General features: G+C 60.6%; 5 protein-coding genes across 5 annotated transcripts; 3 read left to right on the plus strand and 2 right to left on the minus strand.

Annotated features, from left to right (window-relative positions):
* Positions 1 to 27: 27 nt before the first annotated feature.
* Positions 28 to 4,307, minus strand: HETIRDRAFT_458652 (uncharacterized protein; the record flags this gene model as incomplete). Its single annotated transcript, XM_009547148.1, has 8 exons — positions 28 to 978; positions 1,035 to 1,375; positions 1,462 to 1,804; positions 2,818 to 3,387; positions 3,460 to 3,697; positions 3,810 to 4,073; positions 4,160 to 4,244; positions 4,297 to 4,307. Coding segments are annotated over 8 exons (2,750 nt in total), but the record flags the coding sequence as incomplete, so codon positions are not given.
* A 497-nt stretch (positions 4,308 to 4,804) lies between these two features.
* Positions 4,805 to 6,293, plus strand: HETIRDRAFT_316275 (uncharacterized protein; the record flags this gene model as incomplete). Its single annotated transcript, XM_009547149.1, has 9 exons — positions 4,805 to 4,826; positions 4,884 to 4,964; positions 5,027 to 5,081; positions 5,140 to 5,229; positions 5,294 to 5,448; positions 5,550 to 5,662; positions 5,789 to 5,989; positions 6,044 to 6,117; positions 6,194 to 6,293. The coding sequence occupies 9 exons, from the start codon at positions 4,805 to 4,807 to the stop codon at positions 6,291 to 6,293; spliced, it is 891 nt and encodes a 296-aa protein (XP_009545444.1).
* A 1,469-nt stretch (positions 6,294 to 7,762) lies between these two features.
* On the minus strand, positions 7,763 to 9,522 carry HETIRDRAFT_107281 (uncharacterized protein; the record flags this gene model as incomplete). Its single annotated transcript, XM_009547150.1, has 2 exons — positions 7,763 to 8,315; positions 8,522 to 9,522. Coding segments are annotated over 2 exons (1,554 nt in total), but the record flags the coding sequence as incomplete, so codon positions are not given.
* A 1,932-nt stretch (positions 9,523 to 11,454) lies between these two features.
* On the plus strand, positions 11,455 to 13,933 carry HETIRDRAFT_107283 (uncharacterized protein; the record flags this gene model as incomplete). The annotated part of the gene is made up of 7 exons (XM_009547151.1): positions 11,455 to 11,559; positions 11,599 to 11,794; positions 11,850 to 11,960; positions 12,019 to 12,234; positions 12,947 to 13,175; positions 13,248 to 13,707; positions 13,793 to 13,933. 7 exons carry the CDS (start codon positions 11,455 to 11,457, stop codon positions 13,931 to 13,933), a joined length of 1,458 nt encoding a protein of 485 aa, XP_009545446.1.
* Positions 13,934 to 16,338: 2,405 nt separating this feature from the next.
* On the plus strand, positions 16,339 to 18,308 carry HETIRDRAFT_315128 (serine protease S8; the record flags this gene model as incomplete). Its single annotated transcript, XM_009547152.1, has 13 exons — positions 16,339 to 16,573; positions 16,622 to 16,715; positions 16,773 to 16,917; positions 17,084 to 17,134; positions 17,190 to 17,224; positions 17,281 to 17,317; positions 17,373 to 17,434; positions 17,496 to 17,610; positions 17,669 to 17,695; positions 17,755 to 17,858; positions 17,917 to 17,995; positions 18,064 to 18,214; positions 18,268 to 18,308. 13 exons carry the CDS (start codon positions 16,339 to 16,341, stop codon positions 18,306 to 18,308), a joined length of 1,176 nt encoding a protein of 391 aa, XP_009545447.1.
* Between the last annotated feature and the right edge of the window lie 203 nt (positions 18,309 to 18,511).

The raw sequence follows: 18,511 nt of genomic DNA on the forward strand, positions 1-18,511 counted from the left end.
CAACTATACACTGTACAAGAGGGCGGCCGGGCCCTCGAACCCCGCGAGCCGCAGGCGCGAGTGCGGGGGGAGAAGAAGGTTCACCGCAGCTCAAAGGCGCTGCCCAACCCCAGTCCACGGGCCTCGCCTGCGCCTAGACTCTCGAGAACGGGCGCGTCGCCTTCAGCCGGAGCCAGGAGGCCGCCGAAGCTGATGCGGCGCGCCGCCCGCGGGGGAAACGCAGTCTGGCGCACGCGGCGGAGCGTTCGCGTCGGCGTGCGAGGCGAGCGCGGGGTCTGGGGCGACTGCGGAGCAAGGACAGCGTGAGGCTGAGGTTCAAAGGAGGGGATCTGTGTGCGCATATATGCGGGCTCATGGGCAGGCTGAGCGTGCAGCAGGAGCTCGGGGCCCAACATGGACGGATTGCGCTGCGGGTTCGCGCGGCGGCGAGCGGCGGCGGCGGCGCCGGTGGTCGAGGCTGCCTTGGGAGTGGTAGAGACGGTCTTGGGGGGTTTCCGGGCGAGGTCCGAATCGGACGTCGTGGGCGTGCTGGACGAGGGCGACGAATCCGATAGTTTGCGGGGCTTTTTTGCGGTCTTGGTGCGAACCTTCTCCTCTTCGTCGGAGGAAGGCTCCGTGAGCGAATTGCGTTGTTGTAGTGCGTGCGTCTCGCGCTTGACGGGGACGCCGTAGGAAGGCGCGCGCTTGAGAGGCTGACGAAGGTTGCCGTAAGAATCAGTACGGCGGACGGTCTTTGCGAGAGGGTCGTGAACAGGTAGCGCATGTTTGTCCGATGAAGAATTGGAGAGCGTGGACGCGGTTCGGCGGAGGGAAGACTTGGATGAGCGAGCCGATCGCGTGGAGTGCAGAGTGGTGGATGAGGGAGTGGATGGGTTGAGCGTGTGAGCGTAGATGAGATGCGTATCGGGTGAGTGTGGACGAAGATGATACGGGGGGTTCGCAATGGCGCGCTCGGTGCGTTGGAGACGGTGCATGGCCCTGGGGGCAAGGCTGTTCGTGAGCGATGGCAGAGAGAGATGAGCGAAGCGACTGACCGAGAGAAGGCGTCGGTGTCGCCGACGTCCAGCCTGGCAGACTGCATAAAGTCCATGCTCGATTGTCTGTAGAGGGGGCGTCCCACGGCCGGGTGGAAGCCGTCGACGTCGTACAAAAAGTCCTCCTCCTCGATCGTGTTCCTGCGCTTCTCCTCCTGTGCCTCCTTGGCGCGCTGGCGAGAGAGCTCGATAAGTTTTGAGCGCGTCGCGCGGACCGAATGGGGCCAGTCTAGGGGGCCTTTAGCCTTCACGACGCCGCGGGCGACCTTATCGAGGAGGTTCGGCGGGGGGACGGGGCCGATGAAGGGGGTGAGGAGGTGGGCAGGGAGGGCATCGAGGGTCTGCAGGAAGGAAGGGGGGGCACAGATGAGACGAGGGGACAGGGGAAGAGCAGACGCGTGCATCGGGCGTCTGAGAAAACACGCACCCTGGCCAGAAGCAAAGACTGATCTGGCTTCCACTCCCACTCGAGCTCGTCCGGATCAAAGTTGGAGCTCGTCCAGCTGTCTGAGCTCTTTCTGTTGCTGTTGGAGGGGAGAAAGAAGGAGGGCTGGACGGGAGAGCCGCAGCTGGGAGTGCGGGGGGCGGAGGACTGGGAGAGGCGTGCGGAGGGCAGTCTGAGGTGCGGGTGGGGCATGATGACTGCGAGGGGAGGGACCGAGTGCGTCGAGGGCATCCGGGGGTAGCCTTTGGGAATAAAGAGAGAGGGAGGGAGAGACGGGGCCGAGCTCGCAAACACGTTCACGCCCGGTTCAAGGTCCGCCCTCGCCCTTTAGTACCGTCCCCACGCGCCAACGCCCGCCCTAAACAGACGTCCCTCCCCGCGCCACAACGCGTCCCTTCCATCCCGCCTTTCTGATCAACGATCGCCCCCCGCCCGCGCACGCACGCCTCGCACACACGTAACCCCCCCGCGTCCCTTTGTTCTCCCAATCCGGCCCATCCCCCGCGCCCTCCACTGCCCGCGCGCACTCTCTCACGCCCCAGGAACATCCCGGCCTGCATCATACCGCCCCGACATACCTCCATCCAACTCAATACACGCACTTGGCCTCGATCCACCCCTGGTCCCTGCAGGTCACACGCCTTCCGAGCGCCCACGATGCCGTTCCATCACCCTCTATTGCAGCGCGATCGGACGCGATCCCCGTGTCATCTCCTTTGCCAGCCTTTGCCCTCCCCCTCGGGCCTTCCCTTTATCTTAATCGTCATCCCCTGATCAACATCGATCCTCCCCAGATCCGTCGCCGCTCCGACTCTTCTGTCTGCCCCCGCCCACGCTTCTCCAGCGATCCTTGGGTGCAAGTCCCCCAGGGCCGACTGCAGGTAAGTTACTGAGATGACCCGTGCGCCCAGGCACGTTCCTGCTTTCTCGGGGCGAAGCGCGAGACTAGCGCGAGACTATCACCATCATCCATCGCCCAGAGCCGCAACTCGGGACGACGGGGCGCGCGAACGTGCACGCGTCGCCTGACCCTCCCCACTGCCTTCTCTTCTAGATAGACTTTCCTCTGGCCACCAGGCGTGAAGCTTCCCCGCATCTCGCTCCAAGTCCTTACATACACCCTACTTAATGGACTTACTTACCCATATAGCCTAGAGATAATTACAGCCCGATGTATCGCTCCCTAATTCATCGAAGCGTTTATTAACACAGCCGAAAAGAGAAGCGAAGCGCAAGGCGCAACGAGAGACACGGAGCGTACATACAAAACAAACAAACGAACAGACCCCAACAAACAAACGACCCGCCGTCGCCCGCCGCCCGCGTGCGGACGCTCACTTCTGCGACAGCTTCCTCGTCAGGCTCCGTATCCGGTCCGCGTTCCGCCGCCGCCGCTCCGTGTCCATCGTCACGCTCGACTGCACCGACACCGCGTGGTTCCGCGGCGCGACCGTGTACGTCCCGAGCTCGCGCTGCGGGATCATCACCGCGTTCTTGCGCACCCTGTTCCGATCGCTCTCGCCCTCGCGCGCGCGCGCGAGGATCGCGGTCAGCCGGTTCTGCCGCGGCGCGGGCCCGTCCTCGGCCGCGTCCTCGAGCACGGGGATCGCGCGGTCGCGGTACGACGCGGAGCGCTTGATGATCGGGCGCGACCACGCGGACACGAGCGCGTTGGCGACGCGCGCGATCTCGGGCGTCACGCGCTTGCACTTGGTGTAGAACAGCACGACGCGCCCGAGCTTCGACTCTTTGAGCACGTTCGTGTCGATGTACTCGAGCTTCTGGAGCGTCTCGAGGAACTCCTTTTGGATGTTCAGCGCCGGGAGGGAGCGGTCGGGGAGCGGCTCGAGCCAGCGCCGCACGCCCTCGAGCAGGTTGTTGTCCACGATCGACTGCGAGAGGCCGGATCTGCGCGCCAGGGCACGCCGGGTGCGTCAGCCGTCGTCCGAGAGAGAGAGGGAAAGAGGAGGTGGGGCGCACTTTCGCAGGACCTCCATGACCTGTGGGAGCAACTTGAGCTTCATCGTCGCGGGCTGGTGGTTGGACCGCGACTTCTCGTCGTCCTCGGCGGCGGCGAGCATTGCCTCGCGGAGGCGCGACACCTCCTCATCTGCGACGCGGTCCATCACGTCCTCGTCCTTTTTGCGCTTCTTCGGCCGCGAAGACTTCTTTGGCTTGAGAATATCGTCGATTGCCATGTCCAGCCGCATCTTATCGGCTGCAGCCCCACACCGACCACGAACCACGACACCACCGACACACCCGACGACGCGCCGTCAGCCCCGAGCGAGAGAGCGAGACCAGAAGGAAGAATGAAAAACACCACGCACCCTCATGTTGCGGCATCTCCTTCAACTCCTCCTCTGTCCTCTGCGCCCGCTTCCGCTTCTTCTGCACCCGCTTCCGCCCGCTCACGCCCTCGTTGCCCGCGCCTGACCGCCTGACCGCGCGCTTTTTGTTCTTCGCCGCCCCCGCAGCAGGACGGTCCTGCATGTACTCGTCGCCCGAGTCGCCCGAGGACTCGTCGTCGTCCACGGCGCCTGCGAGCGCGAAGGTGGACGCAGGGACGGGGATCGGGCGCTCGAGCTCTTCGTCTGTATGGTGTTGTCATGTCGGCGTCAACAACCAGCCGCGATTGCGAGAACGCGGGAGGGACGTGGAGGCGGGAGGCGGGGCGTACCATCTGCGTCCGGTGCGTCCGAGAGCTCAGAGTCGGACCCGAAGATGTCCCGCTCTGCGAAGCGGGTCTGCTGTGGCGGACGTATCTGCGGTGGGATGTCAGCGAGGGCATCGGCGCCGATGGATGCGGGGGCTCACGTCGGGCATGGTGTGCTGGTGTGTGTGTTTGTGAATAAGGAGTTGTGGCGCAAAGACCTCCGATGTTGAGCGTCAACAAGGCCAAACACAGTGCGGATACAAAATATCTTGACAAAATCTCGGCCTCCCACAGTAGAGCTCCAGCGCTGGAGGACTCGTTCGGATTTGAAGGTTGGTAGAAACCAAGATTTCAGCCAACGAAGCCAACGAGATCATCGTTGTTGCTCCGATGCGACCATAAATGCGATGTATGATTCATTCAGCACTCGGTGTCAAATTGGTCGGGCCTCATATACAGATGACGGGGATAACGAAAATTAAACATGCTATTGTCAGTTCCATGAGGCTGAAGAAACGAATGCAGTAAGAGACTGCATCGAACAAATATCGTTGACGGGCTGCAGGAGAGCGCATCTCACACCCACCATCCCTTTCGGATCTCGATCTCAGATCTTCCGTCTCACCTTCACCTCCGTTCCACCGATCGCAGTCTTCGCAAGAACCCACCATGCCTCTCAGGGTCGGATACGGTATGCTCGTCAATCAACGGGCATGACTAGATGATTCGCTGAGCGCGCCTCGTGCAGTTCGCGAGCACTTTTCTTCACCCTTGTTGCAGTATGCCGAAGTCGACCAGGGGAAGACGTTCACGCTGGTCGAGTGTCCGAGTATGTATGATGCCGTCATAGTACCACCACGTCGATCTCAACCAGCAGTGCATTCTTGACAGGCGGTACGGGGCAGCTCATCGCGCGCCTCACGAACGACGAGATCGACGTCGCGATGTAGGGCTTCTTCCTCGTAAACTTATTGACCCTCTATTGAATGGCCTTGATATCGTAGTGCTCTCACGGACCCCCTCATTTCCGGGATCGCGAAGGGATCCAAGGCGTACAAGCTTATAGGCAGCTACGTCAACACGCCGCTCAATTGGTGAGCACCAGGCGCTAAGCTGGTAGGCCAAATGGTATCTCCTGACGTCGACTCCGTATCGTAGGGCTGTGATCACTGGCAAAGATTCAAAATACAAATCCATCGCCGACCTCAAGGGCACGCCGCTGGGCATCTCACGTCCCGGTAGTGGCAGTCAGACGATGGCGAGCGTGATGGCGCTTCAGCAGGGCTGGGACACGTCCGCCTTGGAGTTCAAGGGTGAGTCAATCCTCGCAACGTCGTCCGCCTTCGCAACGGGAGCGTCTTTTCGATGTTGTCTGACGCTTGCCGTAATCGTCGCCACCATCACCATGGACCAGTGAACAACGACATCCACGGGTTGATCGCCTCCGTCAACGACGGCTCGACGAGCGCGTTCATGTGGGAATGGTTCACGACGAAGCCCTTCGCAGACGCCGGCGCCGTCCGCTTCGTAAGTCACCGCACCCTTGCCGTCCGCGTCCACATCCGTGCTCCAGCACCCGGCACGCTGACGCACAGGCGCTCTTCACCCCCCCCCCCCCCTCCCCTCCCCTCCTTCACGCGAGCCGCGCCCTAGATTGGTTCGGTCCCCACGCCCTGGCCATCATGGCTAATCGCCGCGCACCCCTCGCACACGCGCGCCCCGCCCGACGCGCTCCGCACCTTCCTCAGCGCGCTCTCCGCCCACGTCCGCGCGTTCGACTCAGCAGAGGCGCGCGCCGGCGCCGACGTCGCGTTCATCACGGACAAGTTCGGGTACCCCGAGGAAGACGTCAAGGTGCGCTCGTTCGCCCCGCTTGCCCGGCTCTGCGCGCTGACACGTCGCCGCTAGGCGTGGCTCGAGACCGTCGCGTACCCCGCCGATTGCGCGGAGATCCCCAGAAACGTCTTGACGGACACGCTCAAGTAGGCGCGCGCTGACCTGCGCTGACCTTTTCGCGCTTTCATCTCAAAGCTGACTTGTCCTCCCCACCGCGCACAGGGTTCTCGAGGCAGCAGGCGTCGTCCAGTCACCCACCGGTGGGCAGTTCGACTTGCAGGACTTTATCAATGGCCAGATCGTTGCTCTGAGCGACGCCTAAGATCGAGGGAGCAGGGCGAGAGGATTCACAAGCCCGACAAGAACCCTGGGGAATTCGCGGAAACACGATCACAGAAGTTAATCTTTTTTATCATTAAAGTGCTGTATCTATGGTGTACAGTACAGTATGCGACGAAGCTATCTGGCCTGACAAAAATCGCTGACGATGACGTCGTGCCATTCGAGAGACACCACGATCGGACGATGATCGCAAGTGCACTGAAGAAACAACGTCAACCTCCATCGATCGCAAAAAAGTAACAAACGACGCAACGACGCAATGTATCAGTCGCTGATTAGCCACTCTACCAGTCGAGCGTAAAACGATGAACGGCATGCCCAGCAACTGACCCCAAAAGAGAGCTCCTCTCCCGAGCCCCCGCACCGTATCCGCGCACACGAACGAGCAAAAAAAAATCTGCACGCCGAACGCGCGCGCACGCACAACGGGGGCCGGTCGACTGTAAGGAAGAAAAAACCCTGCGCTTTATCAGCACTTATATGCCCCCGCGGAGGGGCCCACGTGACAAGGCCCGTGCGCGGGAACTCGCTTCGCAGCCAGGCGGCGACACGGCGCGCAGATGCGCAGGCTCTTTGAAAGTTACACCTGGCTCGTTGATATTTGGGGTCGCCCGCGCACGCTCCACGCGGCGGCCTTGAACGTGTGGTTAGGGAGACGGACTGCTTGTCTGGCAGGCCTGCTCCCCGAGATCGTCCCGCTTTGCATTCAGTGGCGAGGTCGGCCCGTAGAGCAGGTATATTCCACCCCGAGATGTACGTGATCCCAAGGCTTTGGTTCCCGTTCATTTGCCTGCTCTTCGGAATGGAGTAACGTCTTTAGATCTTGATAGGAAGGTCGTGTAAGCTGCAGCCATATGCTAATAGACATGTGAACATTGACAAGATGTACGGCTGTAAGATAGAAGTAGAGATAAATGCTAGGAACTGATTGATAAAATGTTAGACCACAGATGCGCAGAAGTAATGGATCGGTTAGATAGACGATATGCACGAAGACCAGAAAGAAAACGAGTCTATGAGTAGTCCACGAGTAGTCCATGCAGCGCCCCGATCCAGCGCGGGGGACGCGGAGGCTTTAGGAGTGTACAGTATGAGCAGAAAGAGACGATGCAAGAGTCGAGGAGGTGAGGTTCAGTAAGTTCGGGTTCATCGCCCGAGCTAATACGAAAAGTCCATGAGTTCGACAGCGTCCGACAGCGCCCTCCATCATCAGAGAACAAGCACGACCGCCAAGGCATCAGAAACACTTCAGAAACACGCTGAGCGTCGAGCGCCGCTCGCCTGATGTCCACAACGTCGACGGGTGTTCACTTATTCACCGCCCAGCAGGCTCCAGCAGGCCCCAGGCTATGCACGCGCGCGTTCCTGGGACGATCGAATAAGTGGACGACGCGGTCGAAGGCAGGCACACTAGGCGGGCGGACCAGGGCGATCGGGCAGCGGGTGCAGTTAGGCCGGACGTCCCGGGCACACGAGGCGTCCTGCAGCAGGCAGGTAGAGGACAGACGGCTGGAAGACGGCTGGAGCGCCCGGCGACGCTGTGGCGAGGGGCGCGGATCCTCGGACGAGGACGCGGGTGGGCGACACGACGCGGGTGAGTCGAGCATAATAGGCACGGACGGCGACGCCACGCGCGCTTTCTCTTCCTTTTCCTTTTCTTTTTTCGCGATTTGATTTGTGCGTGATGGATGGGTGGACGTTATTAGACAGCGTTGGACGCGCGTCGACGGACGTGCCTCGTTGGTGTTTTTTTTTTTCATTAGGACGTGTGACAGCGGCTACTGGTCTCTGCTGGGGTGTCCAAGGGGAGATAATGGGGGAGATGCGAGTCCGGGAACGGCGGAGGGGCAGACGCGCGCGTGGACGGAGCGGAGAGACGTGAGGAGCTGGAGGGGGATTGGGAGATGGGAAGGTGGGAAGGTGGGGAGTGGCGGTAGGGTGGGCGAGGCGGGGTGAGGCGAGGGTGGAAAGAGACGCGGAGATCATCGGCGCTGCTGCGAAGCTGGTGCAGGCGTCAACAACCTGGAGAACAACGGATATCAGCGCTCCGTCGCCAAGAACCCCAACCCAGCCTCTCAGAAAAAAAAAGGAAAAAAAAAAGAGAGAAAGCCCCCAATAATAAACCGTCCGCGGCTCAGAGAATGAGAGCAACAGTAGCAGCAACAGCACCAGCGATCGAACAAAAGAGCGAACGAGAGAAACACGCACCTCAGCCACACACACCCCGCCGCGCCACGCTCCACGACCATCTCCCACACGCGCCCCGCCGCCTCGTCGCGCCCCGCCCACTCCGCGCGCGCGGAGTCCCGCAGCGCGTCCAGCAGCGCCGTCCGCCCCTCGACCGTGCCCTCCGCCTGCAGCACCCACTCCTTGCGCCACCCCTCGCCGACGCCCGCCCACACGTCCTCGTCTCCATCCCCATCGGCGACGCCTTCCGCGTCTGCCTCTCTGTCTCTGTCGACAGTGCGGTGTCCGGTGCTCGAGCGCGGGAACGGCGGAATGGGCAGCGCCGCGAGGTGCGAGTGCCAGTGCGAGTGCGGAGAACCAGGGGCGGGGGCGGGGACGGGTCGACGCGGACCGGGCAGGCGCGCGAGCCAGACGTACCGCTTCGCGAGCGCGACGCCCGACGGCGAGTGCGGGCTGCGCACGCGCGTTGGGAGGCGCACGAGCTTAAGCAGGCTCTCGAGCTCCGCATCCGCGTCCGCGTCCCCATCGACGGCCGCCCCTGCATCGCCCCTCAGGCCCAGCCGCAGCCGCAGCCCCGCTGCGCCAAACTCGTGTGCCCCAAAGTCGCGCGCAGGCGACAAGCGCGCGCGCGGCACCGGCAGCCGCAGGCGCGCGAATGTGGGGCGCGCGCGGGGCGCGGCGAGGTGCGCGTAGTACAGCGGGGACGGCAGCGCGCGCGGGTCGGGCACGGGCGGCGGGGCGGGGGGCGCGTGCGGCACGAGCGCGGTGCCCGTAAAGACGAGCCACGCGCGCCGCGCGCCGCGCACGTCCTGGTCCTGGTCCTGGTCCTGGTCCTGAATGGCGTCGCGCGCGCGCTCCCACGGGCCGGGCGGGGCATCCGCGTCGGCCCCGGGCGCGTCGGCGGGGTACCCCCACACGGACTCGGCGGACGAGGACGCGGGGCGCGGCGCGGGCGGGACGTAGCCGACGTTGCAGACGACGTCGCCCGCGGAGAGGTGCTCCCAGAGCCCTGCGGTGCGCAGCTGGGCGGTGCACGCGGCGAGCGCGGGCGCGTCGAGGGCGGCGCAGGGGACGAAGACGCGGAGGACGGGCGCGCGGGCGCGGGAGGTGGCGTGCAGGAGGTCGTGTGGGTCGTGTGGGTTGGGGTGGGGGCAGGTGGGGGCGGAGGCGGAGGCGGAGGCGGAGGAAGGTGCGGCGAGGAGAGCGGGGAGAGGTCGCAGCGGGGGAAGCGGCGGGGCTGTGTGCGCGGGGGAGGACGCGCGCGAGTGGGAATACGAATACGTGTGCACGGAGGTGGTCGCGCGGCGGAGCGCGCCTTCGTCGTCCGACGTCGGCGCGGACCCGGATGTGGACGCCGAGCCCGAGGCCGCGAGCGACGCGATCGAGAAGGCCGACATGGACGAGAGCGAGAGCGACAGGGTCTTGTGGGCGGACTTCGGCCTGTGGTGCAACGTCGTCGTGCGCGGGGCGACGAACGCAGAGGGGGGGATCGAGTCGTACGTGGAGGAGGAGGCCGCGGCGCGGCGACGGGCGCCGCGCCAGCTGTCGGCGTAGACGCGCAGGGCGAAGGGGTCTGCGGACGGCGGCGGGGGCGGGACCTTGGGCTTGCCGAGGAGGGAGAAGCGGTGGGAGGCGCGGCGCTGGCCGGTGTGTTTTGTCGTTCCCGACGGGGTAGACCCTGGGACGGAGTCGGAGGGCGGGAGAGAGAAGGAAAGGGGCGCAGGGAAGACGAGCTCGCGGATGAAAGAGCGCGAGCGGGGGCGGGGGCGGACGAGGGCAGGCGGGGGAGTGGGGGTTAGGGTGACCGTGGAGGGGGAGGGAGACAGGGGGAGGGGGATCGAGGAGCTGTGGATGAGGGATTGGAGGAGGAGGACAACGCGGGAGTGGGCGAGGGCGAGGGCGGCGAGGCGCGCGGTCTGGGCGTCGTGGTGTCGGGACGGGGGCGCCTCTGAGAGGACGGCCAGGGCGTGGAGGGGGTAGCTGTGCAGCGGGACGTTCTGCGACTCCACTGCACCACCACAGACCGTGGCTGTCAGCGGGCGGGCACCGGGAAGACAGGGGGGACTCACGGAAGAGGTCGAGGTCGCGAAAGTCGAGGTCGACGGGGCGGGCGTCGTGGCCGTCGTAGTACGCGCGGAGGTCGGCATGGTGCAGGCAGTAGCGGTGGCCGGGGACGAGGCGCGCGAGGAGGGCGTCGTGCGCGGGTGTGCGCGGCTGGAGCAGGGCGCGGGCGAGGACGGGCGAGGCGAGGCCGAGGGCGCGGATGTCGGGCCAGGCGAGGTGGGGGAGGACGGAGGCGAGGACGCGGGGCGTGCGGAGGAGAGCTGGAAGGGTGGGCGAGCGGGGGGCTAGGACGGTGAGGCGACGGGGAGAGAGGTCGAAGGGAACGGGAACGGGGAGGAGACGCGGCTCTCGGGCCGGCTTGCGGGCGGTGGGGACAGGGGGCAGGGGTCTGGGCGGGGTGTCGAGGAAGGAGCGGGAGTCGCTGTCGGGGGTGGAGCGGTCGGACGGCGAGGACGAGAGCGGGGGCGTGCTGTCGTACGCGTCCATGTGGGGCAGCACAGACACAGGGGACAGGCAAGGGGAGGGGCGAGCAGGGCGGGAGCCATGGTCTCTGTGCGTCCCTGATATATTGAGTGAGGCGCTCTCGAGATGACGGTGCCGCTGCTGCGTGCCCCGGCCGTTGGGCGCTCTATATTGCATCCAATCTCGCTTTCCTTCCCCTGGTCCCATCGCCCTCTCAATACGTCAATCGCCAGCCTCGATCCATCCAGCAGGCAGCCGTCCTTCGCTCGACCCTCTCCTCATCGAGCGCCCGACAGCACCCGCTCTCCATCCATTTCCCGCACCGTCTATCATTATTCATCCCACCGTCCTTGCTGACAACTTGAGCTACATACTACCTCCACAACCCCCCGATCGGCGGCCTCCCCGACTGACAGCCTGCAGCAAAAATGTCCACCATACAGCCCTTCTTTCTTCATCTCCTGGCCTCGTCTCGAACCTTTCACACCGGCACCCGCATCATCTCACGGTCGCTCATCGGAGCGGTCGCGCCCGTCTGCCCTACGTCCTGACAACCCGACGGCGCCTGCAAGTCCATTACATACGTCCCTCTAGCGAGCCGCCCCACGCTGCGCACCGCGGCACTCCCCCATGTGTTTACCCTCCAGCTGCGCTGGGTGCACCGAACTGCCGCGGACCCTTACCTTCCCTCTCCGAAATCAGCTCCCCCGGCCGGGACAGCCACCGCCACCCAACACCCTCGTTTTCCGGCGCCCCACGCAGCGGACCGTACGTATATACAAAACTTATTTTGAACGAATATCTTTGCTGCTGCCATTTATAGACGGCATGCATGACAAACGGATAACCCCGGCGGGCTCGCGAGTCTCAACGCGCGCCCACCGTCGTATTCCGAAACGTAGCATTGCAGACGAGACGTTGGAAGAAGTGCAGCGTTCGAGAGAACGACTTGTGTCGTCTGCGCGTCACAGCTACTCGACGCTCCGCCGCAGCGGGAGTGATCGGGCGGGACGGGGCGATGAGGAAAAAGAACGAGGGCCGCAGAGGCGGCAAGCGATGCGGTGCGGTGCGGTGCGGTGCGGTGCGGTCCAGGCGGGTGGGGCTGGGTGGGGAGCGGCAGAGCGGCATCCTCGGCAGGGCGTCCCGAGCGGCGCCCGCAGCCATGCACGCTCATGACGCCATGATATCCTGGAGCTCGACGCCAAAGGGTTGCGCGCCGTCGTCATCGCAGGTCATCGCTCGACTCGATTGATATGGGTACAGATGGGTATGGGTCGGCGCGCCGAGGCAGTCGTTAGGCTGACGACAGCGCCTCCATTCAACGTGTCTCCCGGGCGGGTATAGAGTTTCGGTGTGCGGGGCTGGCCTTCAGGCCGTCAGGCCGAGGAGCCCACGCACGCATGCGCCATCGAGACGTGCTGAACAATCCCTGCGACGCCGGGGCGTGTGCAGTACTTGCACAAACGGGGGACCGCGAAACGCACGTGCGGCGGAGGACGTCGCTGACTGAGCCCTCAGCCCGACGTTGTGCCCAAGAGGAAGCTCGACTGCCGTCTGCCGACTAACTACTGCACTTCTGTCTCGTCCGGGGAGCATTTACCTTGATCGGTATCGCAATAGAATCCCACCGCTCCGACGCTCTGATGGGACCCATTCCATCACCGCCACTACTGTCCGATTCGGTGCCATGTCTCCTATATCGGCTTGTATACACCCCTCCGGCCCTAAGCGCTGGATCTGGTTCATAGTATCGTATTGAAGGCCTGCCTCCGATTTGAGACTCGCAGGTCGCCCTCGTGCACCCGATGGCTCTTTCGGTCGGATACGGCGATATTAATTCTATTGAAAGGGGCTTGACGACGCGCACGATCTTGGTCTGACAGTCCTGGTGCTCTCCAGGTCCTTGACGCCGTTTTTAAGTGCGGCTGCAAGTTCTGGGGCACCCTGATGCATACCGGGACAACGAGGAGCTGACTGGCGAGTGGTTCGTCAGGACCGACAAGCGCGACGATATCTGCGTCGCCATTAAGTTCGGTCTCGCCGACCTCGCCCGCGTGCCCAACGGCTCTGCAGAACACGTCACGGTCGCTTTCGAGAACTCGCTGAAGAGCCTCCAGACCGACTACGTCGACCTTTACTACCTGATGTCGTCAAGACAAACTAGACTCGCCGCCTGTCTTCTAATTGGAAGGGAGAGGTCAAGGCCATAGGTGTCTCTGAGATCTCTGCATCGGTACTTTGTCGCGCGCACGCCGTCTATGCGCGTTATTGCCGCTCCCCGGGTCGAATATTCGCTGCTAGCCTTCAACATCAAGCTCGAGAAGCTCGGCCTCTTTCAAACCGCACAGGAACTTGGCATCGCGATCGTCGCCTGCTCCCCTCTCGGCCGCAGTCTCCTCACCGGCTCGTTCGTGCGTGATCCCTCCGCTTTACTTGCTCACCGCGAACGGCCTCTCGTCGACGGTTCGCTGTTCTTTTCTCGAGCCCTTGTACAGCGCACGGCAGAGTCGGTTTCCGACGGCCGCTGCGCCGTGCACATTCCCCTTCTCACCGCGGACAACTTTCCCGAGCTCGTCAAGCTCGTGGACGGGTTCGCCACCACAGGCGCTAAGCACTGCGTCACCTCCGTCGTGGTTGCGTGGTTATTTCCCAAGGTCCTCGCCGTCCACAGCACCAACAAGGTCAAGACACCTGATCCCTTATCCCTTTCTTGTTTCTATCCACCTCTGTGGAACGCGCTCCGATCATGTTGTGGTTTCGGAACAGCACCTCGAGGACAACGTGGGCGCGGGGTCGCGCACTTGTGCCAGCTCACGGAAGATCCACAAGATCATTGCCGCACCAGGCGTGCGGTACCCCGGGGAATTCAACGACCTGTCCAGGCTGCCTCGATACCCCTCTCGTTGATGCTTCCAGCGGTGCCCCGGTGTGGTTTCTAGCATTGGTATAGATTCTAGCACTGCTGTTGGCGTTGGCGTTGGCGTTGGCGTTGGCGTTGGCGTGGATAATGTTTGTGACGACGATATGTGAAAGTCTACCCTCCTCTCCGCGCTTAGCTGTGCGGAGACTGCACCATGATGGGATTCAAGGCCGGCTCTCGAGTGATCCGATAGGAGCGTCTTGGTATTCTGCTCTGCTTTTTCATATATATAGCCTCACTCGGGCACTTGAATAGCCCATCGTTGTCTCCCTCTCGCGCGTCTTCACACTACTGGCCACCACCTCGCGCGCTGCTCACGATTTTCTCGCTCAACCCGTCGCCCCTCATATATAAGCCTGTGATCTACATTTACTGCGCACACGGTGACATACAGGCCATGTCTGGACATGTCCTATGCCAGTCGGATTGAGGCGGGCCCACGCGACGAGTGTCTCGGGACTAGAACCTCAGTCGTTGCCTCGCACACCTGATTTGCTGGAGTACCGAGGGACCGAAGAAAGCATTTCGTGAGGTTCGCTGAACTTGTGCGATAAATGAGGACGAATGATCGCGTTCTTGTCTTGTATGGTCTGACCTCGTCGCTTTGAGCTCCATCAAGGATGCGGTTTTGATCTTGGTCTTGTCCTCTCATGTATCAGTGATCATCTCACGCTGAGGGTCTGAGGGTTTGGGCATCACGAAGGGTCATCGGGCGTCCGAGATGACGGTTGGACATCGAGCAGAATAGCTGCATAGAGAACAAGAGCATGGCATTCGATTGCCCGTCACCGCGGCCCACAACCACGTACGTACATAGTATGCTGGCGGTCGACGCTCTCCTTGAGAAAATCTCTTCGCATGCGTCGTTCAACACCGTCGCGCAATCTGATAGCGGCAGGGCCAAGGATCGCTCGAAGAAGAAGTGTCAACATGTATGCAGCTTTACGTACCATCCATGCACCTGAGGCGAAAGCTGGTGATTTGTGAGGCTTCCTAGCGTAACATGTTTCTTAGCAGAATCTGAGTAGCAAGTCCAAGCGCGACTAGCATGGATACACAGAACACAAGGACCGCCGCGAAGAACCATAACCTCATGGTGAGTGATAGATGCATGTGCGACATGGCAGGGTCAAGACTGGGACCCATCTTGCGCACCAGCATTTCGACGGATGACTACAGAATGTCGCCGATGCCGACATACCTGTCGAAATGTACATGAACGAGGACCGCATGGTTGTTGGTGTTCGGCGGATGGTAAAGCAGTCCTAAGGATGGCGTCTTATCGAAGATAGGGGTTCAGAGCCACCAACAAGACTTGGGACTCTCTTTACAGAAGAGTAGATGTAGACGACGGTGTAGCATTTTTGGCTTACACCTTGGCGTAGGATGATGATTCTGCGCGACGTACAAAGGATACGACTCAACTCACTAGGTAGACGTAGGCCCTCTCTCGGAGTCGGGTCGGAATTCTGGAGACGCGACTTACTGAATGACGATACACATAGAGAAACTGAGGGGGCGCTCTTGGCATATTTCGATGTCCATGTGTTGAGGAACAAAAGGGACCATGAAGAACCCCTTGCACAAGAGATGGTGTGAGTGAGGGAACAGAGAAGGCGTTCAAGCAGGGATCAATAAAGACAAAGTTAAAACTCCGCGAATTTATGACCCTGCAAATTCACCCGCACGTGTCAGCTGGAATCTTTCAATGTCCGAGCGGAAAACTATCGAAGAAGGGTGGAAACAACACTGGTTGGGTCCAAGAGCTGTCGTCAAGCTTCAGGTCTCGGCTTCGTCGTTGAATTGACGCGACTCCATGGATGAGTACCATTTGTTCTGTAGAATCACATGCAGTCTTACTAGACACCAGTGGACTAGTAGCTGCTTGAAGTTAGGACGCTTTGAAGTGCCTTCTCGCATATCGCTATTTCTCAAAGAATTCACCCATCACCAAGAATTTCCGATGGATCATATCAATCGGCGCGTTGCCGAACCTCAGACTCACCCCTAACTCTTTATCTCCCCAAAACATCGATTTGCTGTAGGGTTCTGCGGCGACCGTTTCGTAGACCATGAGATTCCTGGTGATGACGCTTGAGGATGCGTGATCACGCACTGAAGTGGAAGTCTTGGCATTCTAATGTTGGGTGTCGACGCTCGTATACTGCTGCACCCCACAGGTTCTCTGATATTGCAACAGGAGCACGATCTCTGTTATCATTCGTCTGCTCAACGTGTACCATGGACCGAGATGCAGTGCGTTCTATTTTCCTCACATGACCATTTGGAGAGAATCATCGGGTACTGATAAAAAGGACGCACCGAGTAATGATTCTTCTCAGTGTCTTCCGATACTGTTCCCCAAGCGACAGCGCCTCCTGCACTTTGAACGATGATCTTCTCTGCGCTTTTTGTGTCTCTCGCTCTGCTCGTCAGCTCTGTCCTCGGCGCCCCAAACCGTCTCTTGTCCGTCGAGAGATACGATGGGGAAACCTCTGGTCGATACATTGTCACGTTGAAAGCTGACACTGTCAAGTCGGACCATCTTTCATGGGTCAATGAAGCTGCTGGTGCTGGTGCGAACATCACCCACGACTGGAACCCAGACTTCGTCAACGGTTATGCCGGTATGTTCTCGACCAGGGACCCGCTTACCATCGCTGACTGCGCTCTAGCCAACTTGGATGACAATGCTTTGAGAACCCTTCGCGCCTCCCCCGACGTCGAGAGTATCGGCGAAGATGGCGTCGTGTCCATCAAGGTGACGGAGTAAGACGCTCTCGCAAGTATTCATTAGCCGTCGCGTCTCAACGGAGGCTTCCACAGAACAAATGCTCCATGGGGCATCGCCAGACTAAGCTCGACGTCTGCGATTAGCGGATCTGATACCGCGAACTCGTACACATACACATACAACAGCGCAGCTGGCAGTGGAGTTGACATTTACGTTATCGGTGAGCCAGCGGCTCTTGTTCTATTCTTCGTATTCAGCGCTAACTTGGTTGCTAGACACTGGTAAGATTCACGGTCCTTCGATCTGAATGTGATCTGATTCTACAGCGCGCCTCAGGCATATACACCAGCCATGTAGGTCGTTTTGCTCTCGTCCGGGTGCTCATACTTAAGTCCGTTTTTAGTCGGACTTCGGCGGCCGTGCTCGGTGGGGGGCTACCTTCGGCGGCTACGCTGTACGTTCCGGTATCCCTGCCTATTTTCTTGCGTCTATACTGACTTCCGTATCAGGATGCTGATGGTAATGGTCATGGAACTCACGTCTCGTGAGACCGAATCCCCGCATTGTGTAGATGATTTGATATTGATGGCCTCGTTACAGTGGCACTGCTGCGGGCACTCGTTGGGGCGTCGCTAAAGTAACCTCCTTTCAGAGTTCCTTGTTCTACTTTCTGATTTGCGCTTCCCTTTTAGGCGGCAAATTTAATTGCAGTGAAAGTGCTTAGTGACTCTGGATCTGGCTCCGTCTCGGACATGTAGGCAGATTGCCAGCGGTCTACACCTGCTGTCACCATTTTGATGGCTGGGCCTCTGCAGTGTCTCTGGCTTGGATTGGGTCGCCACGCAAGTCTCATCTTCAGGCAGACCATCTATTGCGACTCTAAGCTTAGGTGGCTCCGCCTCGACCGCACTGGATAACGCCGTCACTTCGGTACGCTGTCGTATTTTCAACACGTCTCGACAATCTCAAATACAATCTTCCAAAACAGCTCGTCAACCAAGGTATCCATGTTACAGTCAGTATTGTCTGCCTCGTCCACAGTGCATTCTTGTAACTGATACCTTCTTTGCACAGGTCGCTGCCGGAAATTCGAATACGGATGCCAGTAGCTCCAGCCCTGCACGCGCTACCGCAGTCAACACTATCGGAGCTACTACGATTGCCGATGCTCGCGCCAGGTTCGTACATCTCATCGTTGAGAGCTGAGGAGAAACGTCGGCTGAACTGTGATACCAGCTACTCGAATTACGGCTCCGTCGTAGACATCTTCGCGCCAGGAACTGATGTCACTAGCAGCTGGATCGGCAGCACCACCGTGCGTATTTCACTGCTGCTTGTCCTTCCGACCCCAGGCGAATAGCAGCTGATTGGGAATGCGCTCAGGCTACGAACACCATCTCCGGTACTTCCATGGCCACTCCACACGTCGCTGGTCTGCTCGCCTACTTGATCAGCGTCAACGGCAACAGCTCTCCCGCATCCCTCACTTCCACGCTCAAGGGTTTGGGTCTCAGCGGGGTATTGACTGGAATCCGTGAGTTCGAGAGCATTTATATTCAGGCAAGCGATACTCATTCACCGTTTTAGCATCTGGAACTGTAAACCTCCTGGCTCATAATGACCAATGAACGAAACGAAACGATACACAAACGCAGAACTACGAATTCTTCGGGTTTAGATTTTCGGGATGAGTACCGCGGAAGGATTTGCTAGAGTCGTTTATGATGGTGATGTTTCTCATGATTTGTACTGCACTCTTGTAAACTTGTCAGGTGATGATTCTGCGGTAAACACGAAACTATATCACGGTTTAGTTGTGCCCACATTGCTA

Source organism: Heterobasidion irregulare, assembly GCF_000320585.1.
Source record: "Heterobasidion irregulare TC 32-1 unplaced genomic scaffold scaffold_04, whole genome shotgun sequence".
Classification (NCBI taxonomy): domain Eukaryota; kingdom Fungi; phylum Basidiomycota; class Agaricomycetes; order Russulales; family Bondarzewiaceae; genus Heterobasidion; species Heterobasidion irregulare.